This window comes from Periophthalmus magnuspinnatus, chromosome 12 (assembly GCF_009829125.3).
Source record: "Periophthalmus magnuspinnatus isolate fPerMag1 chromosome 12, fPerMag1.2.pri, whole genome shotgun sequence".
Lineage (NCBI taxonomy): Eukaryota > Metazoa > Chordata > Actinopteri > Gobiiformes > Gobiidae > Periophthalmus > Periophthalmus magnuspinnatus.
The window spans coordinates 4,168,810-4,189,194 of record NC_047137.1 but is presented as its reverse complement, the minus strand read 5'-3'; the positions used below and the strand labels follow the sequence as shown (position 1 = coordinate 4,189,194).

Below are 20,385 nucleotides of genomic sequence, written 5' to 3'. Positions count from 1 at the left end.
ATTACTGAGAAGCCTACTACTGTTGTAGTAGGCTACTCACTACTACTGTCCTTTACTCCACTCTCATTCAAATAATAATTAATATTGTAAGAGAATATCTGATTATACCTACTAACATATAAAATGATATCTGGGCTGAATAATGGAACCTAACTGCTGACCTGAAGCAATCCCTGGTAATGGGGAAAAGATCAAGGTTAGTGATCAGGATGAAAAACAAAACAATTTAAATAGTTTTATTAATAATCATTTCCATTCGCAGCAGTGCTTTTTTTCTTTTTTTTTCAGATGCAGGTTTGTACAGCAATAGCCTTCATTGAACATCAAGAGGACACCTCGCTCTGCACTGGGACTCACTGCAAAACAACTCCTCCAATATAAGATCATATCGTTCCACACCACACACACACGCACGCACACGCATACAGAAATGGTTCTCCTCAAGCACTGTATGATGTTCCTGAGTACCACAATAGGGAAAAGACAAATAAAAAGTGCAAAAAATCTGGGTTAAAAATTTAAACGATAAGCCATAATTTGTACACTGTGAAATATATTACTTTAGTAACTTATACACATTTTAGTAGTAATTTTTACTGATTTGAAGATAATTTCCATAACTGCCAAATGTCTGCTGGTCAGTTGTTTTTCAAAAGCTTTTACCATTTACTTCAGTTTCAAATGCTGCAGTTGATTGTCATTGACTCAAACATAACTCCCTCATTAACCCAAAATAATAATAAAAACAAATAGCAATAAGAATTTCACATAAAAAATCATACGGATAAAGCATTAAAACATTAAAAGCATCGACATTTTCAAAAATAATTTAAACTTATTACAAACATAAAAACATCTTTTTTTCAGAGTGCTGCAGTGAAGCTGTTTAGTCATGCGCCCCCTGGTGGTCCCAGTTCACTAGTGCAAATCCGGGTCAGAAGCATCATAACAGCTGCGGTATTCCCTTAAATACACACTGTACAACATCATCAACATTGGTCACTCGTTTTCTATGTGGACATTCATGAGAACATTTCACACTCATCATTAAAAGAATCAAGACAAAAGATCAAATTGCCATCCACTGCGGCACAGGAGGCAAGAATCAAGTAATTTCTTGCGAAAACCACTTTAAGGTCCTATTTTGTCTAGGTTCTCCCCAAAGAGGGAAAGGAAGTGACAAGCAATAATGGCCATTACTGTCAACAGCTTGCACCAATCAAGATCAACTGTTCAGTGCAAACTCTGAACAAAAGCACAGATTCAGATACAAAACAGGCTGTAACTTTGCCCTAATGTACGTCTTTCAGTCTATGATACACAGAGATGGATAGAGATGTTGTATAGATAGTTATAGAGATAGTTATAGTTAAGAAGGGAGGGGGGGTCATCGTAATGCAGACAATGTAGATAGCCAGATAGTATCAAATACAAGGGACATGTAGCATGGTTTAGCTGTACCCAAAGTACAACTACAACATACTAAATTTGAAATTGAAAGAAATTGAGTGTTTAAAATATCTTATAATAGCCAAAAATGTAAACTTTAGGTTCCAGACTGCTTGTCTCTATCAGTAAACCAGGGTTGTGCAATACCAGATAAAATACAATTATCATGCTGCAAACTTGCAACTGGCTCCAAGCTTTTCTTACCTCAGGCTCATATTTGTTGCCTAGAAAGCACCTGCAGTCACTAATGCAGATAGGTGCCATTTTAGTTCAGTTATACTGACACTGAGACATGGGGATGAAAAGCTCTCAAATGTTCTCTCAAATTTAGAGTAACCATGCCCTAGTGGCTGTTAAGGGAGGATAATGCATTACAGTACAGTAGTATATTTTTACAGTAAGCATGGAGCAGGGCCTGTGGTTCTGGAGCTGAGCTCACAGTAAGGCTAATGGCTAATGACACTCACTCACTCATACTGCTACAGTGTGTGACAAAACTACTGCAAACACCTTACAAAGATCTAGGACTAAAACATCTTTCCTCTCAAAGGTCAAACGAGTCAAACTACAGCCTTTCAATCTTTGGATCAGAGGGCTCTCAGTCACATTGAACACATCAGGCAAATTGGTGTTTCGTTCCATCGGTCACTTGAAAAGATGTCTGTGTAATCCCTCTGTCGTCGAGGTCTGATCCATAGTAAAAGCCAAAAGTAAAATCTGTCAGCTGGACAAAAAAGTTGTAGTGAAGAAGTTTTGCTGCTCATCCAAGCTCCTTCTTCAGTTCTGGTCAGATAGCTGGTGGACCCTATATCTATCTGAAGGGAGGAGCCAACTACACTGAAACTGGAAATTGCTATTCTTTACAGTTTCTGTATGTAGGCTGGACCATTTGTAGGTTTGAAATAGACCATTTCATAATCTCTGAAAACTCTCTGAAGCTTTTCAGACACACCAGCTGTGTAAGGAATAGTTACACCTTTCCTTCTAGATTCAGATTACCTGTTGTCCTGTTTTGTTTTTTTTTAGCTCTCTTAGATCATTGGATATCCAAAAGCCGAGAGGGCTTGAGATAACTGAAAGTGAAAACTTAAGAGAATGAAATTCCTGTCTATTTCAAACCTACAAACGTGTTAAAACAGAAGCCGGTTCACATAAAGGACAAAACCCAGAGCCATAAACAAAGTAATATAGTCTACTCCATTCAGTGTTGGGAAGACTGCAGTGAGCGTTGTTTAGAGAAACTAAACAGCCACTCCATAAGAGAATGTACCAACACCGCCCTGAGAGCCCCTCTGGACCCCAGTCCTCTTTACATCTCCATCTTAAATCCACTGTCCACTCCTTTGAAGACAGTGAGGTACACATCTTAGCCAAAGAAAAGAAATGGTTTGAGAGGGGAGCAAAAGATGAAGTTTAAATCTGTCAACTGGACAAATTGAATTTGTCCAATTGACAGATTTAAACTTCTTTAAAACATCTTTTGCTATGGATCAGGTCTGGACAACTGAGAGATTACACAGGCACATTTGAGAGGGGAGTTAAAGAGGCAATTTTTGCTAGGAAAGACCTTGAACAGGAATGGGGGCCTTAGACATCATCTTTCCCCCATATATAAGTCCATCCTCAGACACAAAGCAAACAAAGAAAACAAAGAGAACAATAGAGCTGCCACTAGGTGGGTAAGCACCCATTAAGAGTTGATTAAATATGCTAATTATGACTCAGGCACAGTGCACACTTAGTGTAGCTCAATAGACCTAGCCTACTACCTAGCTATTGTTTACCGAAACTGTAAACAATAGCTGTTTGCAGTTTCAGTGAAGTTCGCTCCTCTCTTCAGATGGATATAAGGTAGTGTCCACCAGCAATCTGACCAGAACTGAAGAAGCAGCTTGGATGAGCAGCGAAACAAACTCACTGCTACAACTTTTTTGTCCAGATGACAGATTTTACTTTTGACTTTTACTATGTCCCATCGGTCACTTCATCAGTTCATTCTGTGTATTTACACATCATTGTGGAGGTGCAGCTCACCATTAGGATAAAACCTGCACAACACAAAAACATTACCGAACAACCCATCAGTCCTTGTAAGATGAAACTGTGTCTTCATAAACATAAACTTACAACTTAAATATATTTGGTGTTTTAACACAGTTGTATTGTAGATATGCACAGGCATGGTCAAGCAGGTATTACACTGCACATTAAAGCCCTATTGCACCTGTGATGAGCTGCTCTGGAGAAGTCCTTTGTAACCAGAAGAAAATTTGCTTTATTAAAAGAGACAGTGAATTTGTAAATTGTGCAGGTTTGGCCATGGTATTTTAATAAAACACCTCACTGACAGGCTTGTTTATGAACATCCTAAACCTGACTAAATCCAAATCTCGTTCAAGTCGTCTGAAGTTTCTGTTTTCCAAATTCCTGGTAAGTTCAAATAGTGTTCCCATAACAGTACGGCTGTCCAGTTGTACCAATGGAGCTTGTATGAGGATTCACTTGAAGGTGCTTTTGTTTGGAGATTGTTGAAGACGTGCTGGATTCTTGTTGTAGGTTTCTACCCCGCTTGGTACAGCTGAGGTACCTAGAGAAATCCTGTTTAAAAATGTGAGGCCAGACAGGCAAAGCAGCGCCCTGTGTAGTTAGGTTTAATCAAAGAATGCAATCATGTGTTTGTGTTTCTATGGCTATTTCAGACATGTGCAGAGGATTCTCTGTTCCATATCTGTTTTGCTGAACCAAATTGTCAAATTTCTTTTTTCCAACAAGCTTCAATGTGCACATTAGGGCTGCAGTGTAGTCCTTTTTCATCACAATTTTACTTTTCCTTCAGTAATGGAGCGGTGCATCTCTTCATCCAAGGGCACATACCGCCCTCTACTGGAATCCAGGAAAAAAAGCCTGTCTGATACTGCGCTTGGATCAAAGCCATCCCGGCGCAGCTCTGTCTTCTGAAACTTGAATGTTCCTGAAGAAATAAATACATTTAAGTTCCAAAGTCTTAGTTTGTCATACCACTCAATAAGATCTACAGTATCATAGTCACATTTACCTGTCTTGTTGACCTCTGGCAGAAAGCGGAGGAAGACGGGGCGTGCATATGGAGGCAGAGCTTTCTCCATCTCCTTCACTAACTGCTCCAGGTCACTGGACTGCGAAGGATCAGCGATGGCTGCCATTCCAGCCTTTCCTTCAGCTCCTGTAATCAAAATCACAGAAAATGCAAATTGTGTAAGTGCTATAGGTAACATTTTTTGTTTTCCAGTGAAACTCATGGATGGTATTGTCTCTCAGGGCTCTTTGGGTCAGAAATCAATCTCAGACACCTGTGCCAATTAGTTTACCAGGTAAGTCCAATTAAAGGAAAAACTACTAAAGAAAGACATTCCATATTATTAAGCAGACCACCATTTTCAAGCAATATGGGAAAGAAAAAGGATCTCTCTAGTCCCAATAAAACGTGAACTAGTTGAATACCTTGGGCAAGGTATGAAAACCTCATCATACTATTAAGAGGTTTGTAACTCATTCAGAGCACACATGGATTTGTGTAGATAAAGGCACAACAAATACATCAGATTGAGAGAGCAGCTGCTAAAATGCCATTACAAAGCATTATAATTACAGCATTACATGACAAACAGGTATTTGAAGCTGCTGGTGCCTCTGGAGTCCTGCGAACATCAAGGTGAAGGTATGCAGTACATAAACCTTCTATTTGCCCACCCTTAACCAATGCTTAAAAGCAGAAACGGCTCCAGTGGGCCCAGAAACACATGAAGACTAATTTACAAACAGTCTTGTTAACCACTGAGTGCCATGCAACCCTGGATGGTCCAGATGGATAGAGTGGTAGATGGTTGGTGTACGGCCACCATGTCCCAACAAGGTTGTGACGTCAGTAAGGAGGTGGTGGAGTCATGTTTTGGGCTGGAATCATGGGCCAGACCATTTAAGGTCCCTGAACGTGTGAAAATGACCTCTGTAAAGTATGTGCAGTTTCTGACTGATCACGTTCTTCCATGGTACAAAAAGAAGAACCGTGCACTCTGTAGCAAAATCATCTTCATGTATGACAATGCACCATCTCATGCTGCGAGGAACACCTCTGCATCATTGGCTGCTATGAGCATAAAAAAGAGAAACTCATAGTGCATAAGACGTTTTCATTGAAATAGCTTTTGAGTTCAGTAATATGCTAATGCTTCTAATTGAAAAATAAACAAATCATTTTCTGTTCTTTACAACAATAACATGGTTTGAAACTCTGTTGTGCATAATAATTTGGAACGGTGCATTTTAAGTTTTTATTTTTGAAAAATACTGTTATCATTAGGAGGTTTGTTCAGTAACATTGAAATTGTATTCTAAAGGTTGATGAATTGTAAATTATGATGACTGTCATTTATACTGACAATTTGGCAAAATTAAAGAAAAATATGCACAATAATTTGGAACGCAGTATAGTTCTAATCCAGCATGAAACTGAAATAAGTCTAATACAGCTGCCCAACCATTTTTGTTGGGGCAATGTTGCTAAATTATGAGTGTACAGCTATGTAGCATATGGTGCACGTCGGCTATTTTAAGTTGTTCTTTGTAGGGGACAAAGTAAAGTGTTTTTACCTGGTACTTCTACTCCATAAACAACAACATCTTTCATGTCTAGCAGGCGGCTAAGAGTTCCCTCCACTTCTGTGGTAGAGACATTCTCTCCTTTCCAGCGGAATGTGTCTCCTGTCCTGTCTTTGAAATACATGTGGCCATACTTGTCCATGATGAGCACATCACCTACAGAAGAAACAAAACAGTTAAAATACTCCACATTATTTTGACATACTACAGGATAGATGGCATTGGGCATTACCAGAAAGATAGGCACTGTCTCCTTTCTTAAAAACACTATGAGCAACCTTCTTGCTGGTTGCTGATTGGTTGACATAGCCATCAAACCTTCTTAGTGGGTCATTCTGGATTATTTTTCCAACTAGTTGTCCAGGTTCACCTGTAAAGAGAAATACATTTGTTTGTGCCATATACTGATACCTTTTTTGTTTGTTTGGTTTTTTTTAAAATCCAGAGCAGCCGAATGCCACTGAGGTCTGGTGTTATTTTGATGCTGATACATAGGTCACATTTAGATTTTTCTCCAAAAAATGTCCAAACACTGTTTATACAGTGCACTGCTCTATATAAGAAAATACAATATATCTATATTTTCTATTTTTAGATTTTAGACATCCACAGCCCTGCACCCCTGCAAAAATAAAGCAGTGTAGTAAAATGATCTCATTTGATTGGCTGAAGATAATCATGTATGTATTTCATTATTCATGTATTTTATTAAGTCAGGGGTTCAGCTCAAATAAAACAGTGACCTATGCTTATGCTGTAAAATTCGTCAACTGATATATTGGTCCATCTACCAAACGTATAGAACAGAAATAAACCTACCCGGTTTACAGGGGATACAGACACCATCAGGCCCTCGAATGAGCTCCATGGTTTCCTCATCCACTCTCACCAGTCTGATCGGGTAAATGAAAGGTAATATCTGACTGTTGAAGCCACATGCTCCAACCTAAGTCAACAATGACAAATACAAAGGATTAGCACATATTTTGTAATACGACAACACTGAAACTGAGCTTAATCTACTATGATGTAGCACATTACATCACTTTAGTACCTTATTATCAAAATTGCCCAGACTACAATTGCACTCTGTAGCTCCATAGAACTCTGCGATCTGTGGGATATTGAAGCGGTTCATGAACTCCTCCCAGATGGACTGGCGCAGGCCATTACCTAAAGCCATGCGCACTCTGTGCTGTCGCTCAGTGTCCCGCACCGGCTGGTTCAACAGGTATCTGCAGATCTCACCAATATACTGAACAATCTGCAGAGAAGACACAAAGACACGAGTCAGTCTTCAAGAAGGAGTATAGAGATTCCATTTCAGTTTAGTAGATTTCATAAGCATAATGCATTGCAGCAATTTACAACCAAAAAGGAGCAAATTCATGACTATAAGACTCGGATTGCATGTACAGAAAGTGTGTATAACAAATGCCTATGCAGCGGTCTGCATTGTACTTACTGTGCAGTTGTATTTGAAGCAATCATCCCAGAAACGTGAGGCGGAAAACTTCTTTCTAATGACCACAGTCATTCCATGTATAATACATTGCCCAACTCCCACAATGTTACCTATGATTAAACCAGGCTCATAAGTGGTTGCTTGAACAAAGGACACACTTGTAACACAAATAAATGTGGTCTATTTATTTTTTTTGCATGCAACGCTGTTAACTTTTCATACAAGCAGCACTTAAAGCAATAACAAAACACACTTACCCGCAGAGTGGTAGAGTGGAAGACAGTCATACAACACATCGTCTGGTGACATCCTGAAGCCATAATACACCAGTGCAGCCATGCGATAGTACCTTCAGTTAGAGCAAAGAGTCATTCAAAACCTCCATATGACCCCTCTCTATCACAGTTATGACATTCAACACCAAAGCTCCACAGATCAACAAAAAGAACAGCTGCAGTTCCTGTGTATGTCAGATAGCCACATGACTTCTTCGTACCTGCTGTGCACGACAATAGCAGCTTTAGGCATTCCAGTGGTTCCTGAAGTGTAGATGTAGAACAAGCGATCTGAAGCAGACAGTGAAACAACAGTGAGAATAATATAGTTTGAATTATTATTTTGCATTTTTATTTGTATTATAGACAGTATGTTTAAACAAGCATGAAACAATGTGTGCCAACAATTATATTAACAGTGTCTGATAACATAATACTTCAATTTGATGCAAATATTCAATTTATTTTTATTTGATTAAGTACAAATAACAATAAATAAATAATGTATATGTTTTGGGGTCATATTATGCCAATTCCAAGACATTCTCACCAATAAAGGAACGCTGGGGCTGTTTGGGCAGGTGCGTGGGGGCACTTTCCAGCAGGGTCTCCAGGCACTCGGTTCCCTCTGGGAGACGTTTGGGGTCCCATTCTCCAGAGCACAGCATCTGTACTGCTTTTCTCATTGAACTGTGGACCTCATATACAGCTAGAAGAGCAAAGAAGAAATTCATTAGGTGCACACACAACCAGGTTTTGTTTCCATGCTTTGTGGGGGCAGTATATTGACCATAACCATACTTTTAATAACAATTACATCATGCTCTTATACATTGATTGGTACTTTTTTGTTGCCTTCTAGTACACTAAGCCAAATTTAAAAGCCTGCTCGGCCTATCATGCTGGCACTGTAGTAACATTACAGAGTAGTCTTTTGTCTTCTCTGTAGCAATTACTTAATGGCATAATGCACATGATGATCCTAGAGACTATTCTTTACAAATGGCTTATTCACTCTTGAGAGTTGTGGAGGTTAGAACTTTTATCAAAATAGAAAGCTCATGGGGAATATTGTCAACAATCTAAACATGACACAAATATTTCAGAGTTTAGCATGTGAGGATGTCATGGTGTGTTGACAAGATAAGTTGTGCATTATGCAGCTGAACAAATGGTATGAGCATGGTCATTATTGATGACAAGAAGGATAAGATTTCCTCAAGAAGGTACTTTCAAAAGGTGAAATTAATTTACTTCTTTAAATTAATGCAGTAGACCGAATACATAACAATATAATACATTCATAATTTTTTATTTTTTATTTTTCTATTTTGTGGTCAGTGGCATCTGTAACGAAGAGAGTTTCCCCTCGGGGATCAATAAAAGTGATTCTGATTCTGATTCTGATTCAATCGGCACTTGCTAATCTTCAATCAGATAAAATTTGCTGAAATATGTGATTTGTTATCTGAGTTTATCACTACCTTTGCCATCACATATTAATACAAAAGAGATAAAAGATGTTTCACTGACACATACTGTATATCCATGAGCGTCAGAATGACGATAGATTAGACCCATTGCCATAGCAATTAATAATTTAAAACTAAATATTACAACGCAAAATATCTTTTGAATGGGAGTCCAAATTAAAGCCAATGAGATCCAGTCACTCTTTTGGCTGCTTGAAATTGATATTCACCTACGTGTTTGATAACATAGAACTGCAAAGGATTATTTAGTAAAAATGTAATTTTGGTCTAAAAAAATCTGAATCTATCATATCATTTTTATTTAATCTATTGTCTAGGTACCATTTGATGGATGATGTTTTAATTTCAATGCAATATCACTCTGAAACCCATATTATATATATATAATGTTGAGCATTGTACTGGTTGTTCACTTACCCTCAGTCAGTTCAGATCCAAACACGACTGCCTTGGCATTTGAGATAGTGACACAATGAACCAGTGCCTCCAGCCTTAAGTTGAAGTTGATGAGCGCAGCCTCCACCCCAATCTTAGCCATTCCAAGCCACAAGCCCACGTACTGGGACCTGTTCTCCATAAAGAGGGCCACCACATCCCCCTCCTACAAAACACAGCTTGTATCACATTGTGTTCTTTACTCGTGATATGCAACCTAGTTTAGAACATACCTTGAAACCTCGTTGTAGCAGCAGGTTTGCAACTCGATTGGAGTATTCATCAAGTTGTCTAAAGGTCCATCTTTCTCCGGTGCCTTCAAAGATGAGAGCAGTTTTGTCACCATAGCGCTGGACAGTTTCAGCAAAGATCTTGGGGATGGTGTTCTTCTCCCGCAAGTGGCGTTTCACATTCAGCTTCACTCGTAATAACACATAGGCTGCACTATAGATAAATGAATATACATTTTTTGAGTTAGACAAACAAAAAAGCATTATACTGTAACATGTATTGAAAACTGAATTGCAAAATAGTACCTCAATCGCAATTTGAACTGATGTGTGAAATGGATGTGTTGAAAATATGCACTATGGCCTGAATCCTGATTTGAGAAACATAAATTGCAAATCTAACATATTCACTGGATTTATTTCCAAAATCATGCAGCCTTAAAAGAAAGTTTTAATAGATTCTCAATGTACAGCCCAATACATGGTTTTATTATACTTCTCTTTTATCCCATTTTAAAGGTAATAAGAGGTGAATCGTGTTAGATATGTAGATATCCATGTGCAAAGTGCTAAGTTTGCCCTAACAAGAAAACAACTAAGATCTATGTTTTGCAACATTGAGTGGAATTAACACAGGGATCCTATTACTTATATGGCTATAGTTAAGGGATTACACTCAAATAGATTAGATAAACACACAGATTTATTGTTGTGGAAAGTTGCATTATGATAACCTTTAACCTACATTAAGGCCTACATTAGACTTCAAACTCAGTGTTCAAAATTACATTCATCTGTCACTCAAGAAAGGTTTAAGTTCAATAGAACAAAGGGACACACTGATGTGGAGATATTAGTTCCAACTCACTGTAATGTACTTTTTGTTTTATTTTATTATTTTGGCAATAATACATGGCAAAAACTGCAAGATGACTGACCCATAACCTGATATTCACATCTTGCACAATTGTAGAGATTTATGTTGCAATGTACGCATATCATCAGGTGGTTTTTGAGTAACTCTTAATTCAAGTTCAGGTCAGATATGCAAAAATGTTAACCGTTATATCAGTTACCATGGCAACCAACGGTAAATATTAGCTTAAGGTAGTAGTGGGACAATGCAATTACCTTCCCCCACTCATTCTTTGTCCTCGAGTAGCCTATTTCAAGTAACTACTGCTCTACCACAAAATTTTGCAACGTGATCTTAAAGAGAAGATAGAAGATAGAAGTTTACATTCTCACAGCGACATCCTGTTGGGTGGTAGTAGGCCTATAGAGCGGAGTAGGTGAGCTTCCTGATTTGGTGTCTATTCATCATACCTGACTTAGGCCTAATGTAATGAGTTAACATTAATTTATTTAAATGAATTTCATTTAAGATACTGAAGTTTATTAGGCAGAAAAAAGGAAATTGCCATTTGGTTAGATATTATTAAGAAAAGTTTTTTAAAGGAACTGTATGTAGGATTTTAGAATTCATAAACTTGAAATAATATAGCTTTTATTTATATCTCATTTTATTCTTCATTACAAAAGCAGTGGACATATGTCCCATTTATTTATGTTCTAATTTGTCTATCTAACCAATCAAAAAACAGAATGAGACTCCCATGAGTCTTTCATTTGGGTTGCCAGTTTCAAGGCTGAAATCCAGTTGATTTGAACTTAGAGTGATTCTATCTGAACTCCCTAAACCACAGCACCTGCCAATCAGTGCTAGTGCAGCCTCTGTAGCTCTGAGTGAATTCTGGAAGGTCCGAGCTTTTGCATGAGGCATGGCCTGCACTTATATGGCAGGCCATGGCCTGAGAAAAATGTGTATGTGTCCTCTATATGCAGGTTTATAGGTTTAGGAACTAACAGTTACTTAATTGTAATTGTAATTGAAGCACAGTAAGAGCACAGACTACATACAGTTTTAATATGTATAAAATACATTTTGTTATCTATTTCTTTTCCACGCACCATTGCTCAAATACTGTTTTATAACCAGCTATCACTCGTACACTATACATTATTCAGTGATTAAAAGCAAGTGATTTATATTTTTTTATTCAATTAAACATTTTCATGACTGCTTCTGTATTTATGGTGTACACAAAACATGCTTACTGTAGGTCTCTGCCAATAGTTTTGACAAATATGTGTAGAAAGCTCCATCCTCCACTGCCCAGGTAGAAGATGAGGATGGCCGGGATGACCTGGTACCAGGGCAGGCCCACCAGCAGTCTCAGCACAAACAGCAGTGCTGTGCAACATGCCAAACGCATCATCCTGAAAGAATGAACATAGATGTAAAGAAGTGAGAGGTCGTGAGTCTGACAACAAGTTACAGCCTAAACAGGCCAAACAGCATGTCACAGGCACAAAGGTGAAAGAAAAATGTGTATGCGGCGGGGCAGAAACTTATTTGTAGTAAACAATTGAAAATGGCTTGACATGTCATGTTTTAGTGGGTGTCCATGCATATAGGATAATAAATGTGGCATTATAAATAATAAATATAACAATAATAGCTGATACTGCACATTCTGAGCAGCTCTACATAGGTCACATTAACCAACACATCATCATGTGGTCTTTTTAGTACTGACACATGAGTTAAATAGTTCAAAACGGATAGAGTTGGAGGATAGGGGACTTTGGGAAAACAGTGTATAAAAGCCAGGAGTCCACGGTGACAGCCCAGAGCAGCATGTGTCGACACTCACAATGGTGTTCATTGCTACCTGATAGCTAGAAGCATGCTGCCAAAGAAGCAACGATAGGTTTACATACCACTTATTACCTATTTATTAGTCTGGTTAGGCCTAGTGGCCTTTAGGAAACAACACTTGCATTGTTGATGGGTAACAGCACCGTTACCCATTTACAGAATTGATATAATGCTGACAAGGCGAACCTGCAATGTGCTATTAGGGAGATGATGGCTCTTTTACACCCGGTTTGTTGCCTATGATTAAAAAGACAGAGTGAGTCTAATGGATGACTATATGAACATACAGTACTAGCAAATAAAAATGATCGGATTTGACAGGACAGTGCAGCAGCACGGAAGAAAGCCTCATCATCTGCTCCTGCTATACCCGGAAATATCAGAAGCGCGTAACGGCTACATCATATTGCGGTGGCCAAACAAGGCTCAACCCACAGCTGCCAACACCACCTCTGTAGTCTTGCCATGTGCTTTTGTACCAGGTTTTATAATAGTAGAATTCGGGGAAGCGTTAGGCTGATGTGAGGTATTATGCGCGCATCGCGCCTGGGAATCTGAATACGCATCAGCCTGAAGCAGGGCTGACGGTTGTGGTAGGCTTTGATGGAGGAGGAGGAGGAGGAGCTGACATGTCAAATATGTCTTTTAGAGCTTAATATTAAGACTAATAGTAAAGACTGAAGGAACGGGTAGCCCTACATTGCGAAAGGTTCGAAAGGTTTGTTCGCGCACAAGGTAGAGGACAAGAGACTCGCCGCCCGGCTCCTTGTCTTTCCCTTGAAGCACAACCCCCATTCACTAATAAAACAGTTCTAAGCAATGGCAAACGCGCTACATACCTTTCAACTGTATCCCTCAGTCACAACATGAAGGTTCACAGAGAAATCCTACGTGAAGCTCGTTGTGTGCGCTTCCACCTTGATCGGCTTAAAGGCCAGCCTGGTCGCCCCCTCCGTTCCTCGCGGCTCGCCTGGCTTGTCACAGCGGCTCACTGAAATGCGCAGACACACGCACCGGGATACCCTCTCTCGCTGGTAATAACACTAGGGGAAGATGCGCTTCGTGTAAGCTGCCAGCCGAGGACAGAGTCCAATTCACCTGACCGAGCACGTCGACTTTGGCCCTGTATTCATCGTTCGCTCGCTGTGGCAGCCATTCATATCATTTCTTCAATTCATTGTAGCTGATAAGCTCGCTAGCCAGCGTAATTCAAATGACCTTATAATTTCCTTAGCTGTGCCCGCCCACCATCGTCAGCATCCCATCAGTGCATCAGGAATAAGAAATGACAGACGGGCGCCTCAACCAATCAACGCTTCAAATTTCGTTTACATCCACCCCATCAGACAGGGGCGGGGTCTGCGGCACACCGAGGAGTGTGAAATGCAGCAGGCCGGCGCGCATACGCTGTACACAGTATCCAACCGGCAGGCGGCAGCAGGGCCTGGTGCGCACGGCAGCGTGATGTAGGTCCGGCTTCTTACTTCCATTCATCAATGTGAGCGTGACCCGCACAGGAGTTATTGGGCATCTGAAAGCCCAACAGCCTATAGTCGACAAACTACAATATAGCCTACTACTTACTGCAAAATGGGCCATTTGTCTGGAGTCCAGTCAAGTTTCAATTGTCCCGGTCATCTTGCTGGAACACCAGTTGGAAACAATTAAGTTACTACATGCTTACTCACTCCAAGGTTTACTAAATGTTGTTTATTAAAGCTTATAAAGTTATAAACCAAAATACTGTATACACTATGGATTTTTATTTTTATTTTGGAACAGTGACACTGGCAAATATGACATCAGATTCAGTCAGATTCATCAAAAATAAATTATTCATTGAGTTCCCTGTCCAAAAAGTAGTGTCTTCATATTTATTGTATCCTCCAACAAGTGATGGAACATATTACTTAATCATTTGAAATTACAACATTGCCCTGGGTTAAAAAAGGTTATGTTCCAGCATCTAATGAAGTCATAGGACTTCAAAAAAACACAAGGTTGGTTGGATTTTGTCAACACTATGCAGATGTTATAGAAAGCAACAGCTTAGATCAGCACTTGACATACATATATGGTCTTCTTAATACTCCATTGACCTCTGTCTGCGAAGTGTAAGAGATAAGGGTTAGAAATTATGGCTAATGCAAAGATAAGCAAAGCAGGATGAGCTTTAACCTGCAAGCAAATTGCTAACTGAACATGCTTTTTCTTCTTTATACATTCTCCAGATAGACAGTTTCAAAGGGCCAACAGATAGTGTCAGGGCTGTCAAGTACCTAATCTTGGACAGATAAGGGCACACCCAAAAATACTATGGCTTAGGGGCTGTTGACCTCTTGTGTTAAAGTCACTGGTAAAGTAAAGACAGGAAGTGTAACTAACAATGAAATGAACACTGAAATTCAAAAACTGAAAACTATTTTTACAATGGTTTCATATACTGTTGATTCACTTGTTTTGGCAACACAAACTGACCTGTCCTTTAGCTCTAATGCAGCACTGACATAGACATACATTTACAGGACATGCAATAAAAAACAATTAACATTGAGCCAATGTAAACATAATGTGTAGTGTAGATAAACTCTACATTAGCTGATGTTATAAGACATACAAATAATACACATATTCATGGACTCAAAACATGAATCCACTTTTGTCAGTCATCCAAATCCAGTCCAAAGTGACTGTAGAGGTCCCGAGTGGTAGTTCCCCTCAAAGCAGCTACAAAGCATAGCAATGGAAAGGTTAAAATAGTTCATAGTTTATGGAGCTGTTTTAGGCATACATACATACAGACATACAAGGTAGATAGGTAGAAGGTTCAGATTGAATCTTGATTTTCTTTTTAAATACAAATAAAATGTCTTTCAATTCTTACTTTTACTTTCCTGAACAAAACACACACAAAAATATTTCTTCAAAGTCTGAACCTGCTCCAAACCACATGTTTTACTGACAGAGAATTGGCTCTTGACCTCTCAATTAAAAAGATCCCAGTATATCAATAACAACAATTTTTATTTTATTTTCAATCCCGATAAAAAAATAGATGAATTGCATTTGTTGAGGTCTGTAACCCTGGTGGTGAGAGATACTTTTGTGGAATAGTCACAGACAAAGACTCTCTTCTGGGGGGAACTAAGGGGTCTATCTTCTGAGAGCAATGGCCTGCCCACTATCTCTCAGACTAACATAGAGTTTAAGTGTCATAAAAGTGTGTCTGTGTTTGACGAGGCAGGAAGGGGGGCACAAGAGGAAGAGAGAGTTTGTATTTGACATTGTGTATGGGCTACTGTAAGTATGCATCTGTACAGCAGACAGATGCAGGGATTGTGCTGGTGTAACTGAATGGTGGCTATTGTGTTAAAGGGAAATGCCACCTCCATTCATTATCTTCATTGGGACATTTTACTGTGAAATGAATTAGGGACAGACGGAGAAGTTAGTAAGGACACAAATTGTAAATAATAAAATATTCATGGATTTCAGACAAACAATCCCTTCCTGAATTGAAGGACTCCCCATTCAAAATATATAATATTTTGATTTGAATTGCTTAATTGCTATGATCACGGAGGACAGTTGCCATAGCTTAAAACCCATGAATAATAAAAGGTACCAAATTGCCCAACAAAAACACAAAATCCTCAATTGAGAAACATATAGAATAAAAAATGGTATTACATTACATTTATTACATTTTAGATATGCAATCAAATCTGTACATATCAGTACAAAACACAATTTTTAGTAATTACAACTGTATAATATAATATTTTAGGCTTGAGCAGCAAGACAACTGTATGCTGCCCTCTAGTGGTTGTTGTGTAGAAACATTTAAAGTATATCGAAGTCTGTTATTAAAGTTATAATTAACCATCTGGATTGAACTAGGTATGAGAAACTGAATGTAGAATATTGCAGTCATTTGAAATTGACCAGAAAAAAAATGCACATCTTGCTGTTGCGTCTCACCATCTTACCTATGCGACCAAGAAGCGACTGTCCAATGTCTTTGATATTGTTGTACTCATGGAGCTTGTCTATATGACACTCCAACTCTTCAACATTGTACCCTCTGCAAAACAACCAATAAATAATCACAATTTTACTTGCTATAAAGTGTACAAATTTCAAGCATATGACAGGTTTTCCATCCATCCATTTTCTTCTGCTTATCCGAGTCCGGGACCAGGAGCAGTAGTCTAAGCAGGAACCGCCAAACCTCCCTCACACCAGACACGCCCTTTAACTGCTTTGGTGGGACTCCAAGGCGTTCCCAGGCCAACCGAGAAACATAGTCCCTCCAGTGTGTCCTGGGTCTTCCCCAGGGCCTCCTCCAGGGAAGACATGCCCAGAACACCTCCCTAGGGAGGCGTCCAGGAGGCATCCTGAATAGATGCCCGAGCCACCTCAGCTGGCTTCTCTCAACATGGAGGAGCAGCGGCTCTAATCCGAGCTCCTCACCCTATCTCTAAGGGAGGGATGACAGGTTTTGATGTTTTCAAATCATTACTTGGCTTGGTGGAATAGTACTGGTAGTAAATATGTAGGAGTTTTAAATCCATTAAAGGGCAATTTGTGGAAAACACGCTGAGCAGAAAAGTACAAAAATACAGGAAGCAGGGGCGAGTTCTAAAACAAAATACCTCTACCTATGTCATCAACACAGAAAATTCTATCCAAAATACAGAGATAATTTATACGCAAGGAACATATTTTGCTGACAGTTTAAACCTTCATTTAACAGAATAATGGCGTAGTCATGTGGTTTTATTTGTCAAATAATCATTGTGTAAGTTAGATGAGCTTTGGCCCTTGTGTACAGTATCACTGCTATAGATCAGTTATGGAATTACCTCTATGTATGTCATATCTGCTGCATGTGTCAAACAGGAAGTAAAATTATTGGAATAGAGAAAACCAGGCACAATTATTAGTAAAATCTTTAATATAATAGTAACTAGGTTTTAATAAAAAGTCTAGTCTAACCCATCACATGCACTTTAAACACAAAACTAAATCACCATGTGCTTATTTCCTGGTGGCAGGGAATAATTGAGTTTCTTCAAGTAGGAGTCCAACCACTCCAAACTTTATTATATGCTGTTTATTAAAACATAATGTTATAAACAAAAAAATATTGTATATACGGTACAATGGATTTTTTAAAATTTGATTTTGGAATAGTGACACTGCCAAAATGACATTCATGACAAAAAAACTACAGTTTCTTCTAAATAAATTACCATGGAGTACAAAAGTACTGTCATTATATTCATTTGTATTGACCAGTCATAGAACATATTTCTGAATCATTTTTTCTGGTGCCTATTCTTACAGCACAAACTCAACAGGCCAGCCACCAACCTCACTGACCTTTCCCCTCATCTCTGAAGGCCTTCATTTTTAATTGGACCCAACACAAAAATACAGGCAGAATAAACAGACACAGCTGCACTCACTCAGCCTCCAGCAGAGCTATCTCAGAGTCCAGCTGCTCCCTTCTCCTCTGCAGCTCGGACACTTCTTCCTCAGGGCTCACTTTTGCACTCCCTGGGACTTGAAGCTGTGAGGTGAAGACACATAATCATCAATCAAACAAAAAGGGGCGCTATGTGTATAGAATTAGAAAGCCTTGATTAAAATGACGGTACTTACGGGTGATTTAAAATTGGAGTGCACTCTCTTGAACTTGGAGCATGGTGTTCTAAAATAAAAGTCTGTATTTTATATCAATATTGAACAACTTGGTGGTTTGTCCAGTAGTTTATTCCCCCTAACTCAGGTTTACTAAGCTTGAACGCTGAACAAGTAAATCAGTTGAATATATAATGCAAAAAGGGCAGATGTGTCACGACTTGAAAGATGCACTGTTCAGACTTAAGGTACAACCACATGTCACTGAACAGATGCAAGACATACATAAGTTAAAAGCCACACTGTGGCATATTCCAGGCAAAGCGATAACATCTCCATGTGGCCAGCAGGTGGGGGACCCTCTACCAGAGAAGTTTCATAGTGCAACTTCACAAGAACTTGACAACTTATTTAATAGTGAGAGGCCTACCTTCCCTGGACTTGTCTCAACTCATTCCCCTCTGGTGTAGAACTGCGATTTTTAGTAATATTTAAATGATTTTCTTTGGGTTGATCTGTATCCATTTTGCCTTTAAACATGTTTTAAATGCCTTGAATTTAATGCGTATGGAAGTTTTCTAACTGGTCAAACAATCGCTACAACAAACAGGAAGTATTGAACATTTGGCGGTTCACGTCAGAACAGATCTGATTGGTTCTGAAGCGGAAGCTGCGGCTCAAATGCAGCGACTAGAAAATGTTTCTGTGCCACTGTTCCTGATCACAAGGTGGCAGCAAAGTAGTAGAATACTTTTTGCTACGTTTATTTATGCAATTTTATGGTACTGCTATTCGTTTAAATTAAACAACTTAATATGCTTGTAGGTAGGCTATAGGCTATAGTTCTATTAGTAGGCTGGACCAATTAGCCTGCAGATTTCCCCCTAACAAAATAATTGACTAGAACTTTAGAGTGCCTGTCTAGATCTCAAATTGCACTCTATTTAACGGGTTTCTCAACGTCATCCCTGAGACGTTGCAAATCCAAGAAAATACTTTGCCTCTACAATAATATTGCACTGCCTTAGACACTTGTGGGCCCTTAATTGCAGTAGCCTTTTTTTCTCAATTAGAAACGTTGATTTTCTTTTTAAGTTTGTATTTGGATTTTTTTTTTTTTATTCAAACCAAAGCTTGGCCTAAGAGACAGGGGTCTGAAGCTCTCTCCCAAGGGCATAAAGCGTGCTCCAGAAAAAAAAATAAAAATAAATAATAAAAATAATATATAATAATGATACTAATAATAATAGGCTGCAGCTCTAAAACAAAGTCAGCTTTAGGTCCCAATTTATTACAGGCTCAAGCAGACATGCAGAGCCATTTATAATAGAAGACCAGCACTCTTTGGTTCAGTGGCAGTGGGCACGTAGCCAAGCAAAGACAGTGCAGCAGAGGAAAGGGCCTTTCTCTTAAAATAGGAGCACAAGACAGTAGAGGAAAATGGTGAGCAAGGCAGGTAACTGTATTCAAGTGTGGTTGGTGGGCTATCCAAAACAATATTTAAGCTTATTCCACGGCAAGGAATTGGTTACTTGCTGATCAGATGCACGGGTCCTATATGAATATTCAGGTAACAGACATGGCCTTTTCATGTGGAGCCCATATTGTACTGATAAAATAAACAATATTACATCTGATCTAATTAAATTTGATAGAGAATTGTGTTGAAATCACATAAACAATCTCATTTCAACACAGTGCCTGCAAACACACAATGGCAAAGTGCACAAGAGACCCAAAAGAATGGAGGTCACAGCAGATAGGGGAGGGAGTAGGCTTATGCTGTACAGTGCAGGGCCCACGAACCAGGGCAATGATTCATAGCATGTCATAAAACAGCCATACACCTCCAAAGGCCACGCTACCAGCTCTGCTTACTCTGGAAGCGATTATGGCAAGTCATGAAAATGAAAGTTGCTGTTTGCTTCACACAATTAACCAGTCAAGTAATGTGTTAAACCATTGAAAAGTGGCTAATATTGAGTGAATATGTTGAATACCCTTTACATTCTTATTTATATGCATGGTAATT

General features: G+C 39.0%; 2 protein-coding genes across 2 annotated transcripts; both read right to left on the bottom strand.

The window, feature by feature from the left end:
- Nucleotides 1–220: 220 nt before the first annotated feature.
- On the bottom strand, nucleotides 221–13,925 carry slc27a4 (solute carrier family 27 member 4). The gene is made up of 14 exons (XM_033976142.2): nucleotides 13,547–13,925; nucleotides 12,104–12,265; nucleotides 9,989–10,199; nucleotides 9,738–9,921; nucleotides 8,378–8,536; nucleotides 8,049–8,118; nucleotides 7,810–7,901; nucleotides 7,553–7,662; nucleotides 7,142–7,351; nucleotides 6,907–7,033; nucleotides 6,320–6,457; nucleotides 6,079–6,243; nucleotides 4,505–4,651; nucleotides 221–4,420 (listed from the first exon to the last, which is right to left on the bottom strand). Exons 2-14 carry the CDS (start codon nucleotides 12,262–12,264, stop codon nucleotides 4,263–4,265), a joined length of 1,932 nt encoding a protein of 643 aa, XP_033832033.1. The 5' UTR covers nucleotide 12,265; nucleotides 13,547–13,925; the 3' UTR covers nucleotides 221–4,262.
- Nucleotides 13,926–14,643: 718 nt separating this feature from the next.
- swi5 (SWI5 homologous recombination repair protein) lies at nucleotides 14,644–18,975 on the bottom strand. Its single transcript, XM_033976185.2, has 5 exons — nucleotides 18,784–18,975; nucleotides 18,375–18,423; nucleotides 18,179–18,282; nucleotides 16,697–16,791; nucleotides 14,644–15,434 (listed from the first exon to the last, which is right to left on the bottom strand). Exons 1-5 carry the CDS (start codon nucleotides 18,891–18,893, stop codon nucleotides 15,370–15,372), a joined length of 423 nt encoding a protein of 140 aa, XP_033832076.1. The 5' UTR covers nucleotides 18,894–18,975; the 3' UTR covers nucleotides 14,644–15,369.
- Between the last annotated feature and the right edge of the window lie 1,410 nt (nucleotides 18,976–20,385).

Excerpts from the sequence above, each read along its gene's own strand:
- slc27a4 (XM_033976142.2), bottom strand. The coding sequence starts at position 12,264 with ATGATGCGTTTGGCATGTTGCACAGCACTGCTGTTTGTGCTGAGACTG. Across the intron at positions 7,902-8,048 it reads GCTATTGTCGTGCACAGCAG|GTACTATCGCATGGCTGCAC; the intron begins GTACGAAGAAGT and ends CTCTAACTGAAG. Across the intron at positions 7,352-7,552 it reads GCTTCAAATACAACTGCACA|ATTGTTCAGTATATTGGTGA; the intron begins GTAAGTACAATG and ends TCTTCTCTGCAG.
- swi5 (XM_033976185.2), bottom strand. The coding sequence starts at position 18,893 with ATGTTTAAAGGCAAAATGGATACAGATCAACCCAAAGAAAATCATTTA. Across the intron at positions 18,424-18,783 it reads TTGAGACAAGTCCAGGGAAG|AACACCATGCTCCAAGTTCA; the intron begins GTAGGCCTCTCA and ends CTTTTATTTTAG. Across the intron at positions 15,435-16,696 it reads GTCGCTTCTTGGTCGCATAG|CTGCTTTGAGGGGAACTACC; the intron begins GTAAGATGGTGA and ends TATGCTTTGTAG.